General features: G+C 51.4%; 1 protein-coding gene across 1 annotated transcript; it reads right to left on the bottom strand.

Annotated features, from left to right (window-relative positions):
• Positions 1-7,708: 7,708 nt before the first annotated feature.
• Insrr (insulin receptor related receptor) lies at positions 7,709-24,843 on the bottom strand. Its single transcript, XM_051198868.1, has 22 exons — positions 24,724-24,843; positions 21,387-21,938; positions 19,598-19,901; positions 19,373-19,515; positions 19,056-19,200; positions 18,144-18,358; positions 17,896-18,022; positions 13,529-13,767; positions 12,911-13,078; positions 12,627-12,822; positions 12,428-12,469; positions 12,130-12,350; positions 11,754-11,890; positions 11,514-11,676; positions 11,284-11,389; positions 10,748-10,800; positions 9,758-9,987; positions 9,233-9,343; positions 8,971-9,130; positions 8,571-8,700; positions 8,353-8,487; positions 7,709-8,005 (listed from the first exon to the last, which is right to left on the bottom strand). The coding sequence occupies exons 1-22, from the start codon at positions 24,806-24,808 to the stop codon at positions 7,765-7,767; spliced, it is 3,903 nt and encodes a 1,300-aa protein (XP_051054825.1). The 5' UTR covers positions 24,809-24,843; the 3' UTR covers positions 7,709-7,764.
• Between the last annotated feature and the right edge of the window lie 1,384 nt (positions 24,844-26,227).

Below are 26,227 nucleotides of genomic sequence, written 5' to 3'. Positions count from 1 at the left end.
GACTAAGAAATGGAGGCCTGTGTCAGCCACGGCTCCAGCGTGCAGCACAGCTGGGCCATCCCAGAGTGAGGCAGATGGGGATGCACACATGGGTGGGAGTGGGGTGGGGTGTCCATTGGGAGGTAAGATGTGTTGGTCATACTTACTGTGAGCCTTCTTTCTGGAAAGTAGAGGAAACCTAACAACAAATGAAAAAGTCATGATGAGGATGCTGGAGCCTTTGGCTTTGGGTTTGGGAAGCCTCTCCAGGAGGAGGCCAGGTGAGTGGCAACTAAACTCTAAGGGTCTGGGGACCACGGCATCGAGCAGTCCTTGGTCTCCCCAGCCTGAGAGCCACATGGGGCCTAATTGAGTGGCTCTAGAGTGCCTTTTGCTCTCTGCCAGTTCTAGTTTCTTTCTCTCTCCAGGCCAGGGCTGGCGTGGTGGGAGTAGCAAAAGCTGGAGTGTAATAGGGGAAGGTATATGGATGGAGAGAAATGTAGATGAAGCTATAGACTCCGTGGCCTATAAGACGGCGCAGCCAGGAGTTCCAGAACCCCAATTGGCCTGCCTTCACATTAGGACTCAGGGATGGGCCTGCCTGGTCTCCAAGATCCACCTCTGGCTCTCCCCTCAAGTCCACTGTTGTTTTCCATTTGTAAAAGGAGTAGCAAGTCTACCTTTTATACCTCAGATGTTTGCTTGTGTGTTGACTCCTCGAAATCGGACATGTAAACATCCTGTTACCAGGCAGCAGAGAGTGCCGGCCCAGCTCTCTACTCTGCCCCTCCTTCCCTGAGGAGGGGCTGGAATGCTACATTGAATGCAGCCTGCTCCTGGAATCTGTGCCCACACATGCACACAGCAGGAGCTTTTTACATAAAAAAAAAAAAAAAAAAAAAAAACAAAAAACAAAAAACAGCATGCTTTCTTTCTGGGAAGCCTGAGCCTTGCTACTCAGGGCTCCCATAGACCCCAGGATAGCTAATTTTCATCTATAGGGTAGTCCACACAGAGATCAGGGTATGGAAATATGTATGTACCTATCTTAGTTAGGGTTTCTATTGCTGCTATGACATCATGACCAAAGCAGCTTGGGAAGGGAAGGGTTTATTTGGCTTTGGCTTACATTTCTATGTCACTGTTATCAAAAGGTGGGGGTGGGCTGCAGGTTGGTGGGGGAGGGCCCAGGCCATTGTGGTGGGTGACACTCCAGAACTGGCGGTTCTGGGTTCTATAAGAAAGCAGGCTGTGTGAGCTATGAGGAACAAGCCAGTAGACAGCACTCCTCCATGGCCTCTGCATCAGCTCCTGTCTCCAGCTTCCTGCCCTGTTTGAGGTCCTGTCAATCCTGTGCCTGGTGGCCAGTACGGATGGTACTGCAGCCTGTAGTGCCTGGAGATGTGGAGAGCAGTCAGAAAGAGATCCAAGGATTCTGAGTCTGGAGAGAGTAACGGAGAGATTCTTTGTTACTCAAGAGTGAGCCGGAGGTGATAGGAAACCAGTGGGAACATACAGAAGATCCTGTAGGCTACTGGGAGAATGCAAGGGACTTCCACATACTCCTAGGGACTCTGTGATGCTAAGTCCATAGAAGAATCTGGTGTCCAGGCAGCCAGTATTAGCAAGGCCCAAGGTAGAGCTTGAAGGCCAGGAAGATGAGAGACTTAAGGGCTCCTACTTCCTCTCTAGCGTGACTCAGAGTGTAAACTTTGTTCTGAGTCTAACAGTCAAACTGCAGAGTCCCTGCTGCAGCCCAGGGGCCGAGGTCTTTGTGTCCAGTGTGAGCAATATCACTACTCAAAGATGCCCCATGAAGACTGGAAGATGTCTTGGGTCCAATGTCCCTTGGTGAGGACAGACTTTCAGTTGAAAGATGTACTGAATGGTATGATAAGTTACCAGAATACCATTCTGGTATTCTGGTGTGTGTGTTAAGATTGGGTTTCAGTTGGTCTCAGTTGTTTTTTTTTTCCCCCGTGAGTTCATCAAGCATTCATCCACGAATTTCCAGAATTTATCCAGTGATAAAAAAAAATACAGGAGACACATGAGGGGTTAGGGGTGCACAAAGGGTTAATAAATACAGATATTTCAGGGTGACAGCTGAGCTATAAGCATGGGGTAAAGTCAAAAGGAAGTGCTCCTTTGCCCAGGGATAAAATTACTAGAGGGGTGGATATCAAGACAGGTTTTAGAGAGGAGGCCAGTGGTGAGCGATGACTTAAAGGGTGCAGTACCCCTTTCAGCCAGCAGGAGGCAGAGATGACTGTATCCTGACATCTGAGGAGGGCAGAGAGGCTGGCAGTTAGGACCACTTTGGTTGGCCCTGGGTGGCAGTAGAGGATGGCTAGCAGGGGCTCTGAACGTCGAGTTCTGCCTTATTCCTGCAACACTTGGCTTCTCAATAGCACCACGCTGTGCACGTGCTCCTCCATTATTTGTCTCCACATCTCCCCTGGGAGACAGTAGGCTCCTAGGGCAGGGCTGGTTCTGTCCCATCTCTATGACTTTTTCATTTATGCCAGGATCTGGGCACTATGTGCTCAAGGCTGTTTGTTGCTGGGGGGGGGTACAGACACCATAGATATCCATTCCCATAGATTCATGCCCACCTGTCCCATAGCGTTCCGCCGGCACCTTACAGACAGGGGGCAGGGTGGGACACGTGTCAGCACACTTGACTCTGACCCAAGCGCTGCCATTTATTAGTCCTTTGAGCAAGTTGATTTCACTTCCCTCAGGCCCAGGTTCCCATCTGGAAAATGTTGGCAACAAAATTAAGACTCCGTCTGGGTCTCTCTTAAATTCCACCAACAGGGGGAGCTGTAGGATGACTTACTTTGAGCTGCTTCCTGCTCCAACCTGTGAGCAGCCGCTCCCCTTCCCTGACAGCCCCTACCCTACCCTGGGTCCCTCCCACCACCTAGCCTGAGCTAGAAGATTCTTCCCACAACTGTTCCAACTCACATAGATTTTTGCTTGTGACCTGTCACAGCTGAATATGAGCCAATCCCATGTATTCCGTGCATTCCGAGGAAGCACCTGGGACCCCTCACGGCTACACATGACACTGTAGAGCAGTAGGGACTAATCGCCCTGTAGTTGGTTCATATTTATTGAAGACCATTGCTGGGGAGGAAAGGGTCAGGTTTGGAGGAAGTCTCACGGGATGGAGAGCCAGGTCTGGTGATGGCCAGCTCTGTGGAAAGTGAAGACAGGAAGCACTTGGCTGGGTTGAAGGTAGCATCTGAATGGAGCAGGGCATCTTGTTACCCTGGAAGGGCCCATTGCAGTGGAATGCAGGAGGCTTCAATGCCAGGACCTTGAGGCCAGGCAGGAAGAATTTAGAGGCAAGGCTGGGGAGTGAGGGAGTAGAGAGGGCAATGTCTCTGCCTCTCAGATCTCAGGGGCAGAATGGGCTGGATCTTCATTATCTGCTGTATGGTCTCAGGCTAGTCCTCAGGTTCCTAGGCCATTGATACAGTCCTTCAGAAAGTAGGTGTAAACAAATATGCTTTGGACATAGACTGTTGTTTTCTAGTGAAAGATACTGTGGGTAGGTGGAGAGGAGCAACTGGAGTGTGGTTCCAAGTAGGGTCACAGTGGGGAGAATTTGGATGGAAACTTCAAGGGGCTAACGTCCATTCATGGATGTGAGGAGAGGCTGAGCAGAGGACCATGGAAGGGATGGAAAAGGAGAATAGACTGGGCATAGGCATGGCGTGTGTGAAATGAGGAGTGGGAAGCCATATCTGGCACATAACGGCTCTGGCAGAAGCTGATCCCACAGCACTGGGGACACCCTCCCCTACTATGTGCGACACCAAATATGCTATAAGCAGAGAGTTGTTGATTCACTGCTGGGAACCCCTAGAAAGTGTCTGCTTTGCTGTGACCCCCCTCCACCGCCCCTCCAGCTGGAAGACATCACAGAGTTACAAAGTCACACCGCTACTCCTGAATCCAAGAAAGTCTACTTTTGTCCACATCACAGGAAGAAAAAAATGTCCTCGGAGAAAGTATTCACACTCACAGATGGAAGGTCCTGCTATACAGACATGTATTCACATTTACAGTTGCTTCCTGAATTTGCTCTTGTAAATACAGAAAACTCATTTTGCAGCTCGTGGTGGCTCTGTGTGCACCTTCTGCATCGTCTTCTCGATGATGCCACAGTGAACAAATGATGGCTGTAGAGCTCCGGAGCTTAGCTTACAAAGCACATGTCACCCATGATCTCATTTCAGGCCTGAGCTTCCCATCCTTAAAATCTCCACAGTGCTGCCTCAGCCCTCCTGCATTCATAGTAGTTGATGTCCTCTCAGACTGGTGTTTGGAGGTTGAAACCTACATGAGCCTCCTGTCTGACCCTATCTATGATCAGGTCTGCTCTTTTTGTCTCATTCCTTTCTGGACTCTTCTTTATAGCTTCTTTATTGTTGTGGTATATTAGCTTAACTGTGTAAAGATGTGTTACATTGTTTATGCTGCATTTGTTTTGTTTAACTATGTAAAGATGTGTTACATTTGTTTATGCTGTATTTATTTAACTATGCAAAGATGTGTTACATTTGTTTCATCTTACCTGCCTAAGGGACCTGATTGGTTTAATAAAAAGCTGAACAGCCAATAGATAGGCAGTAAAGGGATAAGCAGAGCTGGTGGGCAGAGAGAATAAATAGAAAAAGGAATCTATGAGGGAGAAAGAGAGGGAAACTCCAGGGGTCAGCCAGCCAGTCAGCCAGACACTGAGGAAACAGAAAAGTAGGACATATACAATGAAAGAAAAGTTAAAAAGTTCCAAGACAAAATGGTGATATAGGGAAACAGGTTAAAATAAATTATAAGAGCTAATTAGAAACGAACATAAACTAAAGCCAAGCATTCATAGCTAATAATAAGTCTATGTCATGATTTGGGGGCTGGTAGTCCAAGAAAGCTTGCTACAATTTATTAATTTTATGTGTATTATATGTGCCTGAGTATATGTTGTGTGTACCATGTATGTGCAGGCGCCTGCAGAGGTCAGAAGAGGATGTCAGATTACCTGGAACTAGAGTTACAGGTGGTTGTGAAATATCTGTCATGAATGTTGGATATTAAACCTGGGTTCTCTGGAAGAGAGACAAGTGCTTTTCACTGCTGAGTCATCTCTCAAGCCCCAAGCTCCTGGATTTCCTCTCATCTGTCATTCTAGTTTTTTTAGTCTCATCCATCCCTTTTCTCTCTGCCTTCAGCTCTAACCTGACCTTCTCTGGTCTAGTTTTGCTTGAGGACACAGGGCTAACACACCCTAAGAGGACAGGTCTGGATGGGCCCTCTGATCTCCATCTCTCTGGAAATGACTAGGCCAAAAGGTTTGATATTCTTGGGCAGCACTGAAGGCCAGACTCACACCAAGGAGAATTCTAATGACTTTCACGCTTGCTTCCTTAAACACTCTGGGGTCCTTGCCTGTGCCAGGGTGCAACTGGGTTCTACTTTTACCAGGGACCACTACTCTACCTGGGGTGACTTCTCTACCTAGGACCACTACTCCCCCCCCAGGACCACTACTCCCCCCCCCGGACCACTACTCCCCCCCCCCAGGACCACTACTCCCCCCCCCCCCAGGACCACTACTCCCCCCGCCCCCCGGACCACTCAAGAGCCTCTACTATTTCCTCAGGTCCCTGGGTTTTCTTCCTGGAGGACTCTAGTCTGCTCTCCCTACCCCCACAAACCCACATGGCCAGCACCCTTCTGGCCAGGTTGGGGACCTGTGACAAAGCCACAGGGACAATCTAGAGGGTGTGACTGCTTTGTCATCTCCACTGTGTCTGCTACCATTTTGCTGGCTAGTGGATGGTCACTCACTTATTTGTGAGTTGTCTGAATTTGGGAGCCAGTAGAAGATCAAGAAGTTGCTTTTTATTCTATTTAGATTTGCTCACCCTTCTTTTTCTATGCCAGGTGTCTGTCCTTCCCTCCAAAGTCTCCCACTGCAGGCAATCTTCAGCTCTCTTCCTACCCGTTAAATTCACTGCTTTTCAGGACTTGACTGGGCTGGCTGTCATCTTTCATCTTTTGAGGTGGAGCCCAAATGTGCAGATCAGCATCCATTTTTCAATTCTCTATTTCCTTCCTGCACTTACCCTACTTCCATGTTGCCATGGCATCCTGATCATGTGCTGTCCCCAGCACAGGAGGTTGGGAACTTGAGTGGGAGGGGCTGATGGATTACTGCTGTGTGTCTGTGTGAGTGTACCAGTTCAAGGTCTAGGTTGTTTGTTTATTTCCCTGCTTATAAGACAGGATTGCTCTGTAGCTCAGGCTGGACCAGAGCTCACTATGTAACTCAGATAGCAACCATTAGTTTTGCTTCAGTCACAGTGACAGGCAAAGCCTCAGCCCTACCCCCAGGGGGAATCTATAGTCTCAGGGAAGAGGGATAGCTATGGAACCGGATATGGCTTCAAACAGCTCATCACCTGCCCCATTCAGGTTCTGTCTTGATGGTTCTGTGGCTTCCCTGGGTGCAGCAGGACTGCAATATGCAAGCCTGCTCAGTGAATGGGGGTGCAGTGCAATGGCCTGGGTGCAGAGTGCTGAAAAGCTTTGAGGCCCCTGTTTTGACTATCTGTGCAATTTCAGCACCCTTTGAAGGCATACAGGACAGAAGGGGACATTCTGGCCTCCAAGAATAATCACATGGAGCCTGACATTGATGCTGCTCTGGTGTGTGTTCCCTGCCTTGGCTAGGGACAGGTACTGTCATTAGGACCCCTCCTCCACTCCACGTTCTGGCCACTCAAGTCTGTCCTGTGGGGTTTTGGAAGCCTGTCCATCGGTCAGATACAGTGATGGACAGAATGTAGATAAGCAGGATGACTGGCTGGTTCTGCTGAGAGGGCCAGATACAGAGGGTTCTCTATGGACTCTGCCACTTCTGGTCATGAGAGTGCCATAGTGACAAGATTGTTCTTTGTCACTGTTGTGGCAATCCTGGCTGCTGGGGTCCTCATCGAGGTAATGTTTCACAGCAGTATATTCATCCTGTATTGCCACCTTAGAAAGGAGAAAGGAAGTCTATCCAGAGTTAACACTGAAGATGGGACCAGAGTACAAACAGACCTCATTATTTATTATGTCTTCTCCAGTCTTTCCTGGAGGGGCTGGGCTGGGAGATGGGAGAGAGGAAGGCGAGGCTCTCACAGCCTCAGTGTCCAGGGCTAGCAATCCAGGAAACAACTGGAGAGAGGGAGATTTGCACCAAGGGATGTCCTTGAGGCAAAAGAGGGAGGAGCACCAAGCTTGGGCTCCCTGGGCAGAGCAGGAGAGAATTGAGAGCCAGTGGGAATCTACTTGCTCAGGGTCCTAGAGTTCCTGCTTTGTTCTGGTATGTGGGGCAGAGGGAGGAGATAAACAGGGAAAGAAGGGGCAGTGATATGGATGCTTGTCTCCAGGCCCCAAAGTGAGTAGAGATCTCCAGGCCTGCCTCTGGCCACACATTTGCTTTCAAACTGTTGCTGACCCACAGATGGAGGGGGCGTGTCTCTGGATCCTGCCTCCAGTGGGCTAGCTTCCTTAGTCTGAGGGTGGGACACTCCTGCCCTATGATCTGAGTCCCTTCTGCTTTCCCACAGTAACTCTGTGGGTCTGTTCAGATATCCCCCTCTCTGGTTCTCTGCCAGGCTAATTCTAACCTGTCTGAGGGACACTTAGGATGAGAGGTGGACGTGGCCATCGGGGTTCTGCCTTCTCTGCTGATGGGAGGCTGGTCAGGCGGGGGATGGGTGACCTTCAGTGTCCTGTGTCCCCATTTGGGGACCTGTAGTCTGAAGCTCCATTTGAGGTTGGGGGGGCATCAGGCTCTGTCTCAGTAGACAGCAAGGAGGCCTGTCCCCGCTGGCACTCTGGGCTGTAGTAGAAGGAACAGAGTCGAAAAGAGGGCTGAAGCTCATCCTGTATGCGATTCAGGATGTGGACGAAAGTCGGACGCAGGCGTGGACTATGCTGCCAGCAGAGTCTCATCAGCTCCTGTCTGGTGAGGGTGAGGTGGGGTGAGAGGGAGCCCAGACGCACCCCTGCCTCCCACACGAGGAGTATCAATTGGTGGAAGGAAGGGAGCAGAGGGGAATAAGTGGGGAACGTAGGTGAGCGAAGGACTGGAGTAGCCTGGTGGCGGCGGCACACCTTTAATCCAAAACACAGAGGCAGGAGATGTCTGTGAGTTTGAGGCCAGCCTGGCATTCCAAAAATACAAGAACCAAGGCAAACAAACAAAAGAACTGAGAGTCCGTGACTTAGACGCTTTGGAGGACTTGGGTCAGAGGCAAGGGTGGTGAGCACAGAGCAGAGAGGAAGGGAAGGGCAGCAGGGAGGACTTACAGCTGAAGTGGACAGTCCTCCAGTTCCTCGAGTGCTCCACCATCCATGACGAATTTGAGCACCTGCTCATTTGATAGACCCTGGTATGGCTGTTCAGCCAAGGTCACAATCTCCCAGAGCACCACCCCGAAGGACCTGGAGAACATGAAGGACTGCCTGAATCCAGCCCAGATGCCACCTGCACACCCCTGGAGCCCTGTGCTCCTGCCAGGCCCTACCAGACATCTGAGTGAGTGGTGAATATTCCATCTTTGAGGGACTCAGGGGCCATCCAACGCACGGGCAGTAGTCCCTTTCCACCTTTGCGGTAGTAGTCTGTCTCGTACACATCCCGAGTCATCCCAAAGTCTGGGAGGTAAGAGTTTAGGGGCATGGCAGTCAGCACCAGTTCTCCTGGAAGACAGTCCCCCAAACCTCTGCCCCCAGTCTCTAAGCATCCTGGGATGTGTGAACTCAAGGATCCCGGAGGTCATCTCTGCTCTTGGGCATGGAGACTGAGATTGGGAACTGGGGGACTTGCCTGTCAAGCCTGTGAGCCAGGCCTGGTCTCCTAGGGCTAACTTAGGGGGAGATTCTTCTACCTTCAGGCTTCCCTCATCCACCTGGTACCCACTGTACCACCAATTTTGACGGTGAAATCCTGGGACACCATGCAGTTGCGGGCTGCCAGGTCCCGGTGCACAAACTTGTTGGCAGCAAGGTAGGCCATGCCATCTGCAATCTCACCAGCCATCTGTATCATGTCACTGAGTGCTGGCTGTGGGAGGCCAGGGTTGTTCTACAGGCAAGAGAAGGGCTGTGACGGATTGCCCCTCACCCACACTATGCCCAGCTTCTCAATTCTCCAGCTTAAATGGCTCAGGATCTCCCTTGTTTTAACCTCTGCCTCAGGTCTCAGAGATCGGAGGTGGCTCTTGAGGTCCCCACGGGTCATTAACTCCATGATAACCAAAGTCGGCTGGCCCTGAGACACCACACCCAGAAGACGAACCTAGGATGACAAAGATCTTTGTGGTAGATCTCTCTTGAATGCAGGTGGCCAAAACCTGACCTTCTATGATTACAGCTTGACTCAGATGCCTACCCTAACCTCACCCAGGCCACCACTGCAACCTTAATCCTGACCTAACAGTTACCCCGCCCTTAACTCTTAACCCTGATCACACCTGATTATCATCACAATCATGAACTCAGCCCAGCTCTGATCTCTATTCCAATCAAGACCCTTAATAACTCTCAGGACACCCAATACCATACCCCCGCCTTGACTGATCTCAGCTCAAGACATGACTCTGTTGCTATTAGAATTTTAACTACAGTCCCAACACTGGCCTTGATAATACCATGGCCTCATTTCAGACCCCTTCCCTCCTACAAATAACCTTTACCCTAGTTATGACCTTACCACATGGTGACACTTGAATGCCTTCATGACAGAAGCTTCCTTGAGGAATTCAATTCGTTCCCGTGCACTGGCTAGCTCATTAACTGTCTTCAGGGCTACAGGTGTAGACTCCTCTCCAGCCTCAAGTCCTCGTGCCAGTCCCTCATAGACCATCCCAAAAGAGCCTTGGCCCAGCTCCCTGATGATGGATATCTGTTCCCGAGGCACCTCCCACTCATCAGGGACATACACTAAGAGGAGATATTTGTCAGGAGGCAACAGTGCCTCTCTCTATAATGCCTTCACCTGCCTCGACTCTTCTGTTTTTCTTAAAGCTATTATCCAACTTTAATGTGAAAAAAGAACTACTTTTCTAAGGCTCACACATGCTTCAACATTCAGGTAACTACAGATTGCATCAAGGCAGATCAAAGGCATCGGTGTCAGTTTTATGATGGCTTCCTCGGGAGAGAAAACAGTGAACTGTTATCTTCAGGTTAGGGCAGTTGTTCTTTTTGTGTGTGTGCATGGTGTGTGTGTGTGTGTGTGTGTGTGTGTGTGATGTGCATGGGTGTACAGTTGTGCCCACTGAGTTATTGTGTTGATACAGGGTCTCCCATGGAACTGGGAGCTCCATGCTTTGACTAGGCTGGGGAGGAGGTTGGGGACAATATATTCTGGGCTATCCTTGCCTGTCTCTACAATCAATGCTGCTGGGGTTACAGGCATGCACGGTGATGCCAAGCTTTATGTGGGTGCTGAGTACAAATGGATACTCATACTTGCAAAGCAAGCACTTTTACCCACTGAGCCATCTTCCAAGCCATCAACCCAGACCACCAAAGCTACAAAGTCATTTCAGGTGTCCTTTAGAAATACTGCTCTGGAAGCACATTGACTTCTCTCCTGAAGTGCTCTGTTCTCAAAGCCATTTTCTCCAAGAAGGACCCTGGAACTCTGCTCTCCTGCTTGTGTGCCCTTTGTCACGAAACCCCAGGGCCCTGGACTTACTGTGGGAGGCATTGAAATACTCTGGGTTCACAGACGTGTACAGTGTGCTGCTTCTGCAATGGGAGGCAATAGATTAAGGAGGAAAGTGAACATACCAGGACTGTGGGGACCACACTTGCTCTGGTTAGGGTGACCTCTGGGGAGTGGGGAGAGTCCTCTCTCAGTGGGTCCTCTTGTGCTCAGCCCCAGAGGGACTTGGTGGCATCTGTACAGGCACATCCTAGGGTTTCTGTCTTCCTCGAATCACAGCAGAACCAACTTTGTTTTTTCCTCAGCTTGAGCTAAGAGTATGATGACCAGTAGTGCCCATATGCCCACACTAAGGGCGCTCTCAGGATACAGAACATTTTCAGGCTAACAAAGATGAATTGTTGCCCTAGCTAAGAGGTACATTTCCTCTATGCCTTCCAGAGAAAGTTACTGTCTTTAAGGAAATCCTCTCTGTTGGCTAAATTATTACCCCATGACTGTGCTGCCCCTGTGAGATGGCGAAAGGGGAGAAGTGGGTGTAAATATGTGGGTCTTGTCATCATCACCTCTTCTTGCTGTAGAAGAACCCAAGTGCGGCAAGCATGATGAGCAGCATGAACCCCGCAGGGGTGACAGTGAGGAGGATGCGCAGTCCCCCAGCATCCTCTTCCTCTGGTGGTGGAGAGTGGGGAAGGATGGATTGGTCAGGGTGGAAGCTGCTTCTCTGGCAGGTGATGGGCAGGGCTGACGGTAGGCAGAGACCAGTCGGGCACATTGGGAAGCAAGTCTGTCTTACCTGGACCAGTGATGTAGAAGGCAACACCGTCTGTCCAGGAGCCATTGCCAGCCAGTGAGGTGGCCCGAACTCTAGCAGAGTAGTTTCCAGGGGGCAGCAGAGCCAGCTGGACCCCACCAACTTTGGCATATCGAAGGCGGGACACACAAAGCACTGTGGCCTCCTGCAGGCAGTACAGACAGCAGGCTGGGAAGAGGGTGCAGGTGCAGACCAAGACCAGGATAGGTACCTGGTACATACCTCTCCCAGGCGGCGGTACTTGATTTCATACTTGAGGATGAGCCCATTGGGGTCAGGTGGCTCAAGCCAATGCAAGATAACACTGCTCCTGCCAGCTGCCTTCCAGGCCACCTTCCCGGGGATGCCATCGGCCTCTCCTGCAGGAGGGGGCATCTGGCAAATAGGCCACAAGCAGTTCCTCTTGTTCACGTTCAAGCCCAGGCTAAACTGGGCCAAACTGGGAAGTTTGGAGAAGTTCCACAATCATGGGAACCGGGAAGGGTGAACAGAGCGAGGCTCTGAGATTAGTGGGAGGGCAAATCTGCTGGTTATAGAGCACTGACTGCGATGTTCTTGGAGTCAAAAGTAGAGGTACAAGGTGTGAGGGGGCACCTACTATGTGGCATGGTGCGCGCAAAGACGAAGGTGGCGGCACTGCAGCCCACAGTGTGTGCCGCGTGGTTGCAGGCATGGATGTCAATCCTGTATTCTGTGAAGTGCCGCAAGCCGCTCAGCACTGCTCGCTCCCGGGGAACCTTGTCCTCTTGAATCTCAAAATCCGAACTGCTGTTGTCTTGTCTGAGAGGCCCAGCTTCCCGGCGCTGCCTTTGAGAGTCCCTGGAAATGGGATGGGTCAGAGATATAAGGCCTGTTCCCAGAGCCCCTCCTGCTGCCCCACTCCCGTCCCAGCTCACCTTTGGGGGCTCTTGTTGATGGATGTCACTTTCCATGGGGATCTGGGGAAGCCAGGGGACCCTCTCAGCTCCTGTACACCCTGTGGCTGCGCCCCAATCCAAATCCACCCACAGCGAGGCCCACACCATAACAGGCCCCTCCCACAAAGTCCCACCCTCTCCAAGTACCGCCCATCAGGCCCTCCAAACCAGGTCGCACTTGGGGATGGTGATGGCATGGTGTAGGAAGTTCTCAAACTTTTTCTGGAACGTGACCTCTTGTGTCTCCAGTGCAGGCAGGGCCTGACCAGGAGGTGAGGGTTGGCAAGGACAGCAGCCTTGCTCAGGTTCAGCCTCCAGCGCCGGGTCTTCACGGTCGAAGCGTGCGTCGTGGCTACTAGAGGGCAGCCGCAGACCTGTGGCCAAGGTGCAGAAGAGAGAAGTCAGGACAGTGGTCCACCCGCCACTACTGAGTACCCCGGGCCTTAGGTACCCTCAGCGAACCGCGGTGGCAGTAGTCATTGATGTAGAGGTCGCCGTCCTCTGCTAGTCGCTGCCACAGCACCAGGTAGTAGGTGATGTTTCCATTGCGCTGGACCGGCGGCTTCCAGCGCACCAGAAGGTGTGAAGAGGAGTTGGACATGGAGATGACATCTTGGGGTACCGTGGGTGCTGTGATTGTGAAGAGGGTGATGCTCTGGGGTTTGGCCCTTTCCAAACACTGTGTGATGATGAGCCTCTCACTCTGGATCAACCCTTCCTTTCCAGTGGGATCTGTGACTTTCAGCCCTCCTTCCCTAGAAATCATTCTATCCTTTCTCTGTTTCAGAAGAAAGGATGGATGAAACTGAGGGCTTCATTCATGGGAGCAAGCACTCTCCCATCTGAGCTTTGGCCCCATCCCTGGGGAGGCAATATTGTTACCAGAAGCACAGGATTAGGGATTTAGAGTTAACTCCCCTAACACAAACTCAACCCCAAGCTCTCCCAAGGCTCAGAAAATGCCCCCTCCTTTGTAATGCTGAAGAATCCGACCTCTTGTCCTCTAGGGTGTCTGGCACCTGTGTGCCTCTGTCTGCTTTACTAGGGTTCAGGCTTCTCATTCTGGAGTCCTCAGCTCACCTGCAGGCAGTGTTCGAAGGTAGACAATGGGGCTTTGGGCTCCTTGATGGGGGCTGTCCTCAGCAGTGGTCAGTGTGATGGCCCGCACAAACACAGCATACTGTGTCCAGGGCTTAAGGGGGGCTAGGGTCACCCCTGGCTCCTGGGTACGGCTGAGGGGTAGTTCCACATCCAACAGGTTCCAGCTCTGGGTTCCACATGCATCTGGACCCACGTGTTCTGTGGCATTCTGGAATGGGCTGAATACCCCATCCCCAGTGCTGGGGGATGACTCAGGCCCATCTTTGAGCTCTAGCATTCCCCCCCCCCCCATGCAGGACTGTTATAGCCATTTCCCCTCTGTGCATGTGAGCACAGATATAATCCCTGCTAATTCACCCACCCTGGAGGGCTTATAATCTTTCCACACATCACAAATTGTAATGAAAATATCCCTCATCCTTAGGAGGCATTATTGAGCTAATGAGAATAGCAAAAAAAAAAAAAAAGTTTGAACTATATTAAAACAAAACCTAAGCCAGGCAGTGATGGTGCATACCTTTAATCCTAGCTCTTGGGAGGCAGAGGCAGGCAGATCTCTGTGATTTCAAGGCCATGGTGGTCTACTGAGTGAGTTCCAGGACAGCCAAGGCTGTTATACAAAGAAACCCTGTCTCAAGAAACCAAACCAACCAACCAACCAACAGAACAAAAAAAACCACTTAGAAAGTGGGATGGGTATCTCTAGTGAGGTTACAGGGAACTAGGGCCAGGAGAGAATTCTTGCTGAGGGCAGAACAATCTGCTTTTGTTTTGTTTGTTCTGTTTTAGACTGTATTTCCAAGTAGCCCAGTCTAGTCTTGAACCTGTCCTCCTTCTACTTTGGCCTCCTGAGTGTTTGCTGTGATTATAGGCCTGCACCACCACTCCCAATGAGCAGACTGTCTTAGCCGAGATGTCTGAATGGACTTTTTAAGTCTATGAACCTCCCAGACTATAGGCACAGCTCTGCATGTGTTTGTATTTCTAGAAATGCCATTCTAGAGGTGGGTTCCTAGCTTTCATACTTAGAACTCCCTATGTAGACCAGGCTAGCTTCCAACTCATAGAGATTCATCTGTCTCTGACTCTTGAGTGCTGGGATTAAAGGTGTGTGTCACCACACCAGGCTAGCTCTTACATCTTAAAAAGCAGATCTTCAAAGCTAATGTCCACCGCCTTAAGGGAATAATTGAAGCAGACTTTGGGGGCTAGACCAGAGGAGACCTTAGAAAGATACCAGAGGCTGTAGGGATATAAGAAGGGCTGGCTTCTGATCAAAGAAAATAATGACACCAGCAGGTTTTGGGTCGCATTCATGCTCATGATATCTGTTTCTTTGATGGGAGACAGAGGGGTGGAATTATGGTGGGCCAGGTACAAAAAGTGTGTGTGTGTGTGTGTGTGTGTGTGTGTGTGTTTGAGAGAGAGAGAGAGAGAGAGAGAGAGAGAGAGAGAGAGAGAGAGAGAATGTTGGGATGTGTTACGAGCACTTTCCTGCCAGCCTGGTCCCAGAGCTGCATCAGTCCCAAAATAACACACAGAGATTCTATCAGTTATAAAGCTGTTGGCCAATGGCTAGAGTTTCTTATTGGCTAGCTGTTTTCATTATTAACCCATAATTACTAATACATGTATTTCTACATGGTCTTATCTTACCAACAACTCCAGACTCTCATCCTCTCCTCCTGAGATCACATTGTGACTCCTATGTTTCCCAGAATCCTCCACCTCTCTTAGTCCCATCTATCTTGCTTTCCTATTGGCCAACAGTGCTTTATTCATTAACCAATAAGAGAAACATATTTACAGAATGACATCTCCCATTAGGGATGCCTTCACTGGTACAGGTGTGTGTGTGTGTGTGTGAGAGAGAGAGAGAGAGAGAGAGGGAGGGAGAGAGAGAGATGGCATCTATGTAGGAATGCTCCAACTGGCTCATGTGTGTGTGTGCACGCACATATGTGTAATGGTGTCTATGGTGTAATGGGGATGCATTGGTGTAGGTGTGTGGAGACCAGAAGTTGATGCTGAAATGTCTTCCTCAGTCACTCTCTATTGTATATTTCGAGATAGGGTCTCTCTCTGAACCTGGGGTTTTTTCTTTCTGCTAAGCTGCTTGGCCAGTGAGCCCCCAGGCTCATTTTGCCCTCCACTGCTGGTGTAACAATGCACACTGACATACTTGGCTTTATGTGGGCTCTGGGGAGGGAACTCAAGTCCCTCCTGCTTGTGCAGCAAAAACCACCTTATCCATCAAGCCACACCTTGCTCCATGGACAGATGCGAGGTAGGTAGAGTGAGATGTGGAGAGGCCTGATGCCCAGCTCAAAGTGCCTGTTCTTGCTGAAACTCAAGCAGGATGGTCCAGGAGCTGGTATGGGGTTACAGAGTGGGTACTGTGAGGGTGAGTGCCTCATGAGATATGACACACTGAGTAGGTCTGGGTCAAAACCAGAAATGGACCTGAATTCTCAGAGCCTGCTCCTGAGGGAGCACACAACAGTCATACTGTAAAGCAGTGATGCTGTGTGTGTGTGTTTGTGGCAGTGGGAGGGGGAAGATGGGGGACAGCTTCCTCAAGAACCCTAAGAGTCTTTCTTAGCACCCAGAGGCAGCTGTGTATAGTTGTGTAGGTTGTGAACTGCATGATCATAAATGGAGAGGCATTCACACTGCTGACCATGTCAGTAACTCCCATGAGCCATCAGCCTCAACATCAGTTAGAAGCTTGTTAGAAATGTAGGTTCAGGCTCTTCCAGAGGTCTTGAGTTCAATTCCCAACACCCACATGGTAGTTCACATTCATCTATGATATCTGGTGCACTCTTCTGGCATGTAGGCATACATGTGGACAGAGCACTGTATAAATAAATACGGAAGGAGAAGGAGGAGGAGGAGAAGAAATAATGCAGGTTCATAGGCCTTGCCTGACTTTAACCAACTCAGACAGTCAGGGTGAAGCCCAGGAATCAGTACTTGATGCACACTTCACTTCCCCATATTAGACATTCTCGTGCCACTGGGACCTAGGAGAGCCTGGGCCAGTTGAGCGCCCTGCTTCTGTGGGCTCCCTACATGCCTGAGCACGTGCTGCAATGCAACCTCTCAGGTCTAATGTGCAGGAAGCACCTCCATCTCGGGTGCTGCAGACCCTGTCTCCCAAGGAAAGCACTCTTACTCCCCACTGCTGACCACCAATCCATTTCTCTCTCCTTAGAGAATCTCTAGAGCTTGCTCTCACTCTTGCCCTGGTTCTGGGGATGGAACCAGGGCCTCTCATGCTAGGCAGGCAACCCACCACTGAGCTCCACATCCAGTCCTTCTAGTTTCGCTTTGAGACAGGATCTTACTGGGTAGACTACACAGGCCTTGGTTTTAGGATTCTATTGTCTTAGCCTCCTTCATGCTGTCGATAGTATTATGCTAAAGGCTTGGCTGGGACACATGTGGTTGGCTCTTAGACTTGTTTTTGGAGAAGTCCTCCTTGTGGAGTGTGGCACAAGGCCCTGAGTTTGATTCTAGGCACCACATAAGCAGGGTATAGTGTGTGCTTCCCGGATCCTAGCACTTGGGGGTCAAAAGCAGGAGGATAAGTTCAAAGAGTCTGAGACTGGCCAGGATATATAAGAAAGGGCTGGGTGGGTTGTTAATCCCAACACTTGGAGGCAGGGGCAGTTTGAGGACTGCCTGGTCTAAAGAAAGTTCTGGGACAACCAGGGCTACATCCTGAGACACTGTCTTATGGTAGGGGGGAGAGAAAACAAGGAAGGGAGGAAGGGGGAGGCGGAAGGGTAAAGGGGGGAAGGGGAGGGGGGAGAGGAGAAGGGGAAAGGGAAGAGGGGAGGGGGAAAGGTCTCTGCTCTACTCCTTCCTTGAACTTGGATGAAATGTTGGTAAAAAAAAAAAGTGGCCAGATGAGTGGGTATTTCCCAAACCGCTGCCGGGGCAAGAGCATGCGGTCAGCAGACAACGTTAGCACAGTGAATTGAAGCTTAATTAGCCAAGCGTTCCTAGCAGAACGATCTCCTGGGCTCTCAGAAATCCTGCTGTTCTCTTCATTTCACTTGATGAGGGAAACTGAGGCATGAAGGGGCAAAGAAGCTGAGACAAGATTCGGGCTGGATGTGACTTGGGGTCTAGCTATCAAGTTCTCCACAACCCAGCTGGGCTCTGGGTAGCACGCATGCCTGGAATCCCAGCATTCTTTGAGGCTGGGATCTAGGCAGGAGAATCTTTGAGAGTTGGAAGCTAGTTTACGTAGTGAGACCCTGTTTCAAAGGAAAAATAAATAAATAAAGACAAACAAACAAATCAGGGCCCTCCATCTGCCACCACTCTCTACTCACGACTCCTTGTAATAGACGATGAAACTGAGCAGGTCCCGGGCCTCCAGTGGCTCATAGCGCTCCCAGCGCAGCAGGATGCGGTCGGCCTCAGTCAAGTTGAACACAAAGCGCAGAGTGCGAGTCTGGCCTGGGTGGGATAAAAGGAAGGCATCGGCTTTTCAAATGAGCCACAGGCTCATGCTGACACTGACCCCACGACTGCTCACCCCCTTGAGTGACCCCACTCTTGGGGATGGGCGGGGCCTTACAGGCAGCACGATCTCCATTGGTGCGGGGATTGATCTCAGCTTTGCTCTGCCGTCCTCTGGTCCCAGTCACCTCCTCCAGCAGGTATATGTGCTCCAAGCAGAGGCGTGGATTGAAGGCGAAGTACATTTTGCCCACAGGAATGGTGAGCCCCGCGGCCACCCAGGACCCCAACTGCTGCAGGTTCTGGTTGTCCAACACGTAGAGAGTGTAGTTCCTAGAAAAGAGTGAGTGCCATGCTCTGCAATGTGGCAGGGGCTGGGGCAGGAGAGGGCTTGGCTCCTGGGTTCTCCTGCAGAAGCTGCACTGGACCCAGGTATAATCTGCAGTCTGTCCTTGATGTCCTGAAATCCGCCCACTCTCCCTCTGCCAACCTTGCCAGTGAAGCTGGGTCAGCAGTTTGTGTGTCTCCTCCATCCTTCATCTCACTTTAAAAGCATTGACTGTGGGGACATAGAGCTATGCCTGGTCAGCTTGACTATGGGCACCCCTAGGGGGACATAATAAAATGCCAGGAGACAGAAGAAGCCACAGGGAACCACTTGGCTGATGGCAATTTTTATTTTGAAAAATGCTGGCTCACTTTGTGAGCAGGGTGTGGTTGCTGGGTGGTAAGAATGGTTTCACACCCAGTCAGGTTCACACGGCCCATTGTCAGGGAACAGCATAAAACTAGTGTTTCATGAACTGTGTTCTAGTTACTGTTTAGAGTACTTCACTCACAAGTAGCAGTCACAATCCTAGAGCTTTGTTTTACAGATGGAAAACCCGAGGACCAGAGAAGTCAGCTAACCTCCCCAAACGCACACAACTAGTAACTAGCAAGCCGGTTTCAGAACCCATTCTCGTCACCATTGTTCCAAGAATGCTGAGGGAAAGGGGGTTGTTGGTCAGCCTGATTTCTGACCCCTTACCCATCCACCATGGAATCTCCCCGGATTAGTTTGAGGTTCTTGAAAAAGCCCAGGGACACGAGTGCAAAAGAGTGCTTGATTTTAAGGAAGCCTGTGATGGTCTCCACCAGCCCCAGGTTGCGTTGAAGCTCTGGCTCCAGGTTGTCTGGGGATGAGGAAGATAGGACTGGAGCAGGGTCAGGGAAGGTGATGGGCACACAGGGCAGGGAGCTGGAGGGACAAAGGGATAGGACCCTGGATGAGGGGAAGCCATACGTGGCGTGGCGTGGCGTGGGCCTAGCATTAGGAGGGAGGGTGTGACCAAGAAGAGTACTGACAGCCTTGGCGAAGGTTGAGGATGAGGCTCCCCTCCACATGGGTGCAGCCCGCCAGGTCCTGTGTGGCTTGGACAGAGTCGATGGTCTTTGTGCCGACTTTGCACTCCTTAGGGCACAGTCCCTCACACTTGTGGCAAAAAATGCTGGCAGGACAAGCAGATAGCCTAAGCCTTGGGTCAATGGAACTGCGCAGGCCTCCCGACAGCCCCAGGGTCTTCCCCTCACCTGCTGCCATTCCGGCTGAAGCCTGGAGGGCATTGAGCCAGGCAGCTGCCCTGGTAGATGCCAAAGGCAGCGGTGCGGCCAGGCACCTCACGAAGATGAGCACAGACCTCAGCCGTGACACAGCGCCAGGACTCATACTGGTAGGTGCCCGGAGGGCAGGCTCGGAGGCAGGCTCCTTGGAAGTAGAGGTGGCGGCAAGCTACACAGGCACGAGGGTCTTCGGGCTGGCTGCAGCCCCCCAGACATTCACTGTGGCAGCACTCACCGAGTGCTGTGCAGGCCAGCCCATGGGGGCAGGGACACACTGTGGGCAGAGTGCTATGAGATCTTACTCACCCCTTGGTAACATCTCAATGACACCCCTTTCCTTTCCAACCCTGGCCCACCCCATCTTGAGGTGACCCTCTCAGCACCAGGGTTCTCTGATTCAGATTACACTCCTTCCTGACTTTGTTTCTTTGCATCGTGGATGCTTGAAGGCAAGCATGGGGACTCTCTGTGCCCTATTACCTTGAGGGTATCAGAACTCAAGCTGGCTTGTATTGCAGTCCCACCACTCGGGAGGCAGAAGCTGGTGGCTAGACAGTCTATAAAGTGAGTGCCAGTCTAGCCTAAACTACACAGAGAGACCCTCTCTCAGAAAAAAAAGAAAAAAAAGAGAGTCTCAGAACTCAGGATGGAGCAGTGACCTTGTCCATCAGGGTTGCCTGCTTTGCAGCCTGCTGTCCTGCCTAGGCTGACCTGTGGTGACTTGGTATGGTACCAGGGGGAACCAGTTGGCCACTCCTGATCAGCTAGGCCAGGGCAAGGTGGGTCCAGCCAGGGCCTGTTGACATGGTACACAAATTGAGAGGACATGTAGCAGCTGTGTTTACAGCCAACAGGGAGGCTGCCCACTGCTGATACAGCAGGGATCTGGTTATTCACCTGCTTGGAGTGGAGGCTAGAGGTGAAGGAACAAACCTTGAGCTGTATGAGAAAGACTCCGGGCTAGGAAACCCCATCTGCTCCTGGCTTCTGGAAGGTCCTACTTAGCTCTCCACTTTCTCCACCGCATTCCTCCTGCCCTTATAAGTATACTTCCTAGGTGACATGCTTGCCCTTGCCTACCCACGTCTTTCCATCCCTCCCCCCTCCTTTCTGTTCTCAACAATCTCATCTCTCATCTTCACTGTTACCAGCTCACCCTATGAGAACATGAACTAAGAGCACTCTTCCTGGGAGCACAGAACTGATATTATGGCCCTGGTCCTGTTCTGATGCTGTGCAGGCTCCTACCCACTCTCTATCACCACTCAGAGGGGGCGGAGGCAGAGGCAGAGGCAGAGATGCTGGGTGAGCCTGGCTGGTGAGCAGAGGTCAACCCAGGCTGCCTGGCTGCATCCTTGGCTGCTGCTCCAGAAGACAGTTTCTTGGGCTGACTTCTGCCCACTGTGTCTACCCTCATCACCTACCCTTCCTTACCTACTCTATGCCTGCCTATGCCATGCCAACTATTTAATTTCTCTGAGCTTCAGTTTTCTTCCCTGTAAAATGGGATAAGGAGGGTACTTGTCCCATAGGAAGGGTAACAATTTAAAAACAATGGCAGCAAGCCAGGCATATACCTGTAATCCCAGCATTTAGGAGACAGAAGAATTAGGTATTCAAGGCCAACCTGAGCCATGTGTCAAGTTTCAGGCTAGCCTGGGCTATATTACATGTTGGCTCAAAAAAAAAAAAAAAATGACAAAAGGTGGGACAGCCCTGCCTCCCTGTGGCTACAGCCATGTTCTGTGCAAGTGCCCACCTCTCTGACAGTGGCTGGAGGTCCAGCACCTGTAGTCAGTGTGCCCGCTGAAGGTGGTTCTTGCACAGGGCTCACCAGCAGCACCCAGCACTCCAGGGCACACGTCAGCACACTCCTCGCCCAGCTTGTTCCCCACAATGTGGTTGGCGCCAGGCACAGGCTGCAACAGGCCCCAGTCGATGGTGGAGAGGTGGCAGAGTTCCTGGTTCTTTTCCACCCGCACAGCCCCACGCAGCACAGCCCCAAGCGATGGCAGCCCAAGGTCCCGCAGGTGGGGCATCTCAAAGATGATGAGGGCATAGCCCAGGAAGAGGCGTGCCCCTCGGATCACAGCAAGGTTGGGGAAGAGATCTCGAAGGCTCTCCAGGCCATAGACTCGGAACAACAGCAGGTAGTCTGTGACCTGGGTAAGGCGTGGGAAGCTGAGGCCTCGGAAGTCCTCTCCAGTGGCGGCAAACATGAGAAGGATCTGCAGGTGACCCTCCACCACGCTGCAATTCTCCAGTCTACGGAGCTCTGTCACCTCGGAGCGGATATCCAGGCTGGGGCACACTGTAGGCACACGTGGACAGGTGAAAGAATACAGTGCAGACCAAGACCCTGTCCCAGCAGCTCTGGTGGCGGAGCAGCACACTGGTCAGAGGGTACCAAGCTATGCTCTAATGAAGAGCTGCCACCTCCCAAACAAGCCACTCAGTCTCCTGGCTTAGGGTCTTTGTGCTTTTTATTCCTGTAAATAGAACATGTTCCCTTACATGGCTCCCTTACCTCCTCAAATCACCTCAGTGGAGACTTCCCCCACTGTCTTGCTCACACCAATCTCTCCCTGCTCTTTGCATGTGGTCAGGGCCTGTTAGGCAACACAGTACCATTGAGCCACATCCCCAGTCCATGGGACTGGATCTTACTGTGTAGCTCCAGTAGCCTGGAACTCTGTCTTTCTGCCTCTCTCTCCTGAGTCTGTGTACCACACCTGGTTTCCCTGTAACTCAACTAACATACATGGAATTTGCTTATTTCTTTTGCTTACTGCAAGCCTTACGAGGGCAAGGATTTTTGTTTAACTCACTGCTATATCCTAGTTCACATATAGCACCTGATGCAAGACCGGTGCTCAGTGAATGTCTGTGAGAGAATGAATGCACACCATGCTTGAGGTGCTTGAGGAGCCGTGAATACCCAGGGAGTAAGTGCTGAGCACTGAGCTTCCATCCTTGTGCTCAGGGAGCCCCCTCCCCACACCTCAATCTTTTTTACTTTTGAAGGGACATTCCATGATCCCTCCTTATCAATGGTCCTCAATCACTTCCTCAGCCATCATGACATTCTGGGGTGTAGTCAAGCTGATCCCCAGTCACCTCTCCAGCCTCAAACCCAGAAAGGTTCCTTAGGTCTTTGGCCTGCAATCCTGGGGTCTGGTGTCCTTTCCATAGTTCTCTGGCCCTGCACGGCTTCCCCTTCAGGAGAAATGAACCTGAGTTCAGCAGGAATGCCTGTGGTGCTGTCCAACATGGCTGCTTACATATCCTTCCCTCTCTTCAAAGTTCTGGCTGTTCTAAGTCAAGTTTCCATACCTCATGGTATCCAGTTCAGGACTGGAACCTCTGGGTATCAGGGACTATGGGTCATGAACATCTGGATCCAGTCCATTTGCCTTCAGGCTGATTTCCCTCTAGGGGCCGGATGCTTGTCCCTACTTGCTCCTAAGGAGAGCTTGCAGGTCTTCATAGCAGACACAAGTCTGAATGCTTCAGTGTAACATCCAGTCATGTTTTCTCTCTCTTCATCCGGGCCTCTTGAAGCATCACACTGGCACCACACCCCACAATCTCCTATACAGGACAACCCTGTCCCTGGCTCAGGGCTTGCCAAGGATGATAGGGATGGGTTGGGGGACAGGAAATCCTGTCTCCCTGTACCTTCACTTCACTTGACCTGCCAGCTGTTGGATGTGAGCATGTGCACATGTCCGCATGCGTGTGCACACACTAGGCAAGGCAGGTATGTACACACAAAAAAGGAAAAACACTTCTGTTCCCTCCTTGAAAGCCAATTAGGCTCTTTGAGGCAGGTGGGGGGGTTCCCTCAGGCGCCCACTTCCCATCATGCCTAAGCCTCTCCAGAGCTCCCCTAATGTGAGACATTGGAAAAACAAATCCAAGACCTCTGCAGATTAACCCCTGCCTTTCCTCAGGACAGACTCCAGGTAAAGCTTCACTGGGAAACAACAGCTGTGCTCCTTGACCAAACACCACGTCCCAGGGCTTGCAAGCTTTGTTTTGACAACTGTGCTCATGCCTGGCATCTGCTGTGCGGTGTCCTGGCACAGAGTGGCAGGGGTAGGGTGCTCAGGCAGATCAGGATGCATTGCAAATCTTCTGTGATTGGACTCTCTCAGAGGGCACCTTCCCTGGCCCATTTGTATTATCTGTGCAGAATGGGAGCCCCTGCCTTGATCTTGGAAGCCCCCACTTAGAAGAGCATCCTGAGACTCCTCATACTTCCAGAGTGCTGAGTTCCCAAGCAACCTCTGTGTGGAGGACAAAGGTAGAGTAGATGAGGGAGGGGTACACCTAATCTTTCTCCTTTGCTGCTTTGCCTCAGAAGATTGGCAATCCTCTGAGGGCAATTTGGTCTGCACGGCTTCCCTCACACTTCCTGATGCCTTTGGTGGGAAATGGGTATCAGGGGACATCACTGAGTCACACAGTCCTCTAGGCCCTTCTGCTCACAGTGGGTGAACCCCAGGGTCGGGCATGGATAAAAAGCCTGGGGTGCTAGAGCTCAGGACCTGTCTCTCCAGTCCCTGAGCTGCACAACAGATCAAGCTGTCTAATGATGCCTGGTGTTCAGCTGTTGGTCCCAGCCTGTCCCTTATCATTCAGTGACCCTAGAAAAGACCTCTAATTGTCACAGTCTCATTTTGGTTCAAATTTAGACTTTGCTAGGATCATGGTTTCACAAACAGCAATGGGTTGTAGAACATCTGTTCATTCTGTTTCTAACTCCTTAACTCTTAGGGAGCTGGGGGTGGGGAGCTCTTCATGTAACAGTTTTTGTTTCTTGTCTCCCTCTCCCCCTCCCCCGGTGAAAAGTCCTTTTGAGGGCTAATTAATCCTAGTCTTCAAATTCCAATAAAGACTAAGTAGAAGCCAGAGGTAGTGGCATCCGCCTTTAATCCCAGCAGATGCAGGTGGATTTCTAAAGGCCAGCCTGATCTACAGAGTGAGTTTTAGGACAGCCAAGGCCACACAGAGATAACTGTTTCGAAAAACCAAAACAAAGACTAAGTTCGGGGCGGGAGATGGGGGTTGGAAAGACGTTGCTGGGCACTCACCCTCTAGTGTGTCCAGGCCAGATCCCAAGGACAGCAGGCTCATAAGCAAGTGTACTCTCCAGGGCCTTAGAGCAGGCACTGCCATCCTCTCAGCCCTGAGTGTCCTCCAGGAATCCTCCAGGGAGAAAGGGTCTCATGAGATGTAGACCCAGGTTCCGGGGTGGGGGGTGGGGCACAGCGACAAAGGGATTGGAAATCTTAAGTAGAGACAGCGGGAGATAGAAAAGAATTTCGGACGAGAGGAAACAAAGCCTGTGCCAGAGACAAGAGCAGAGGGAGATGGAGGAGGAGCAGGAGCGCCTCAGAAAGGCCTCCAGAGGGAAAAATTGACCCAGGATTCAGAACATGAAGGTCCAGGGGCTCGACGGTCCCGACTGGAGGCGGAGCGAAAGCCCCAGGAGCGCCCCGCGGGTAGCGGCGGGGTCCGGAGGCGCTCAGGACTCCACCCCGAGACTCCGTGGACCTCCCGGGCATACAGACTTCCAACCTCTGTCAGCCGCAGCTCCCGGGGCTGCAACGCTGGGACCTCGCCCAGCTCCCGCCCTTTCCAGAAACCGATTGGTTTGTGCTGACTTCTCGGTTCTCTCCGCTCCTCCTACAAAGTCAAGTAAAAATATTTTGCCTGACAACTGAGGGAGGTGGGGGGGCAGATGTGTTTGGGGGAAATAAGGCCAAAATACCGAAGGGGTTGGGGCTCAAGTACTGAGCTCCCGAATCTTGGCGGCGGCTCCCTCCCATCTTTGGCTCTTCCTCTGCTCGCTGCAGTCCTGGAGATAGAGATTGGGCACCCTGGTCTGAGGAGCCAAGGTTCTGGAGTCCAACAGGTGTCTTGACGCCCTAAGGGATAACTTCCCGCAGCCTGGACAGGTCGGCGGACTCCGATTGTGGAACCCGAAGATCTCAGACCTTCGCCCATAGCAGCTCCTCCCAGCCTCCCGAGGCCACTTTGACCATAACCCCTGGACGCGGGGTGTGTCCCTGCCAAGTCCCTTGGTTCTGGCTCATATCCCTATGAGAAGAGCCATCTCTGTGAGAGTCCTCCTTCGTTTGCTTACTTTTAAGAACTAGGGGTATTTGGTGGGTCTATGTGTACTTTGTGTATACTCTGTGTACTCGTTTGAAGGCACTTGAAGGTCTATGCTGGGGCCTGGAGGAGAAAGCTTCCTGCCATTAGGGCTATCTATCCTTCACTGGATAGCTGGGTCCAACTCACTTCGGTCACCCTAAGAGCGTGAGGCTTAATAGACTTGCAGTCAGGAAGGCCAATAAGTGACATCTGCCCTTTGATGGCCTGAATACGGGGATCCTGGGACTTCTCAGGTTCACAAATACCAAGGGTCGATGGTTCCCAGCTCTACCCGCGGGCAACTCCCACGTCCGAAGAGCTAAGAGATCTATTAATTTCTCCGCTCAGAAATCGATGCACTTGTCAGGACGGCGATCGATGCCAGTCCTGCTCTGTTTGGCCCTACTCGGCCTGGTGCCCCAGCTTGCTGGCTGCGAT

This window comes from Phodopus roborovskii, unplaced genomic scaffold (assembly GCF_943737965.1).
Source record: "Phodopus roborovskii unplaced genomic scaffold, PHOROB, whole genome shotgun sequence".
Lineage (NCBI taxonomy): Eukaryota > Metazoa > Chordata > Mammalia > Rodentia > Cricetidae > Phodopus > Phodopus roborovskii.
This window is presented reverse-complemented; position numbering and strand designations above follow the sequence as displayed.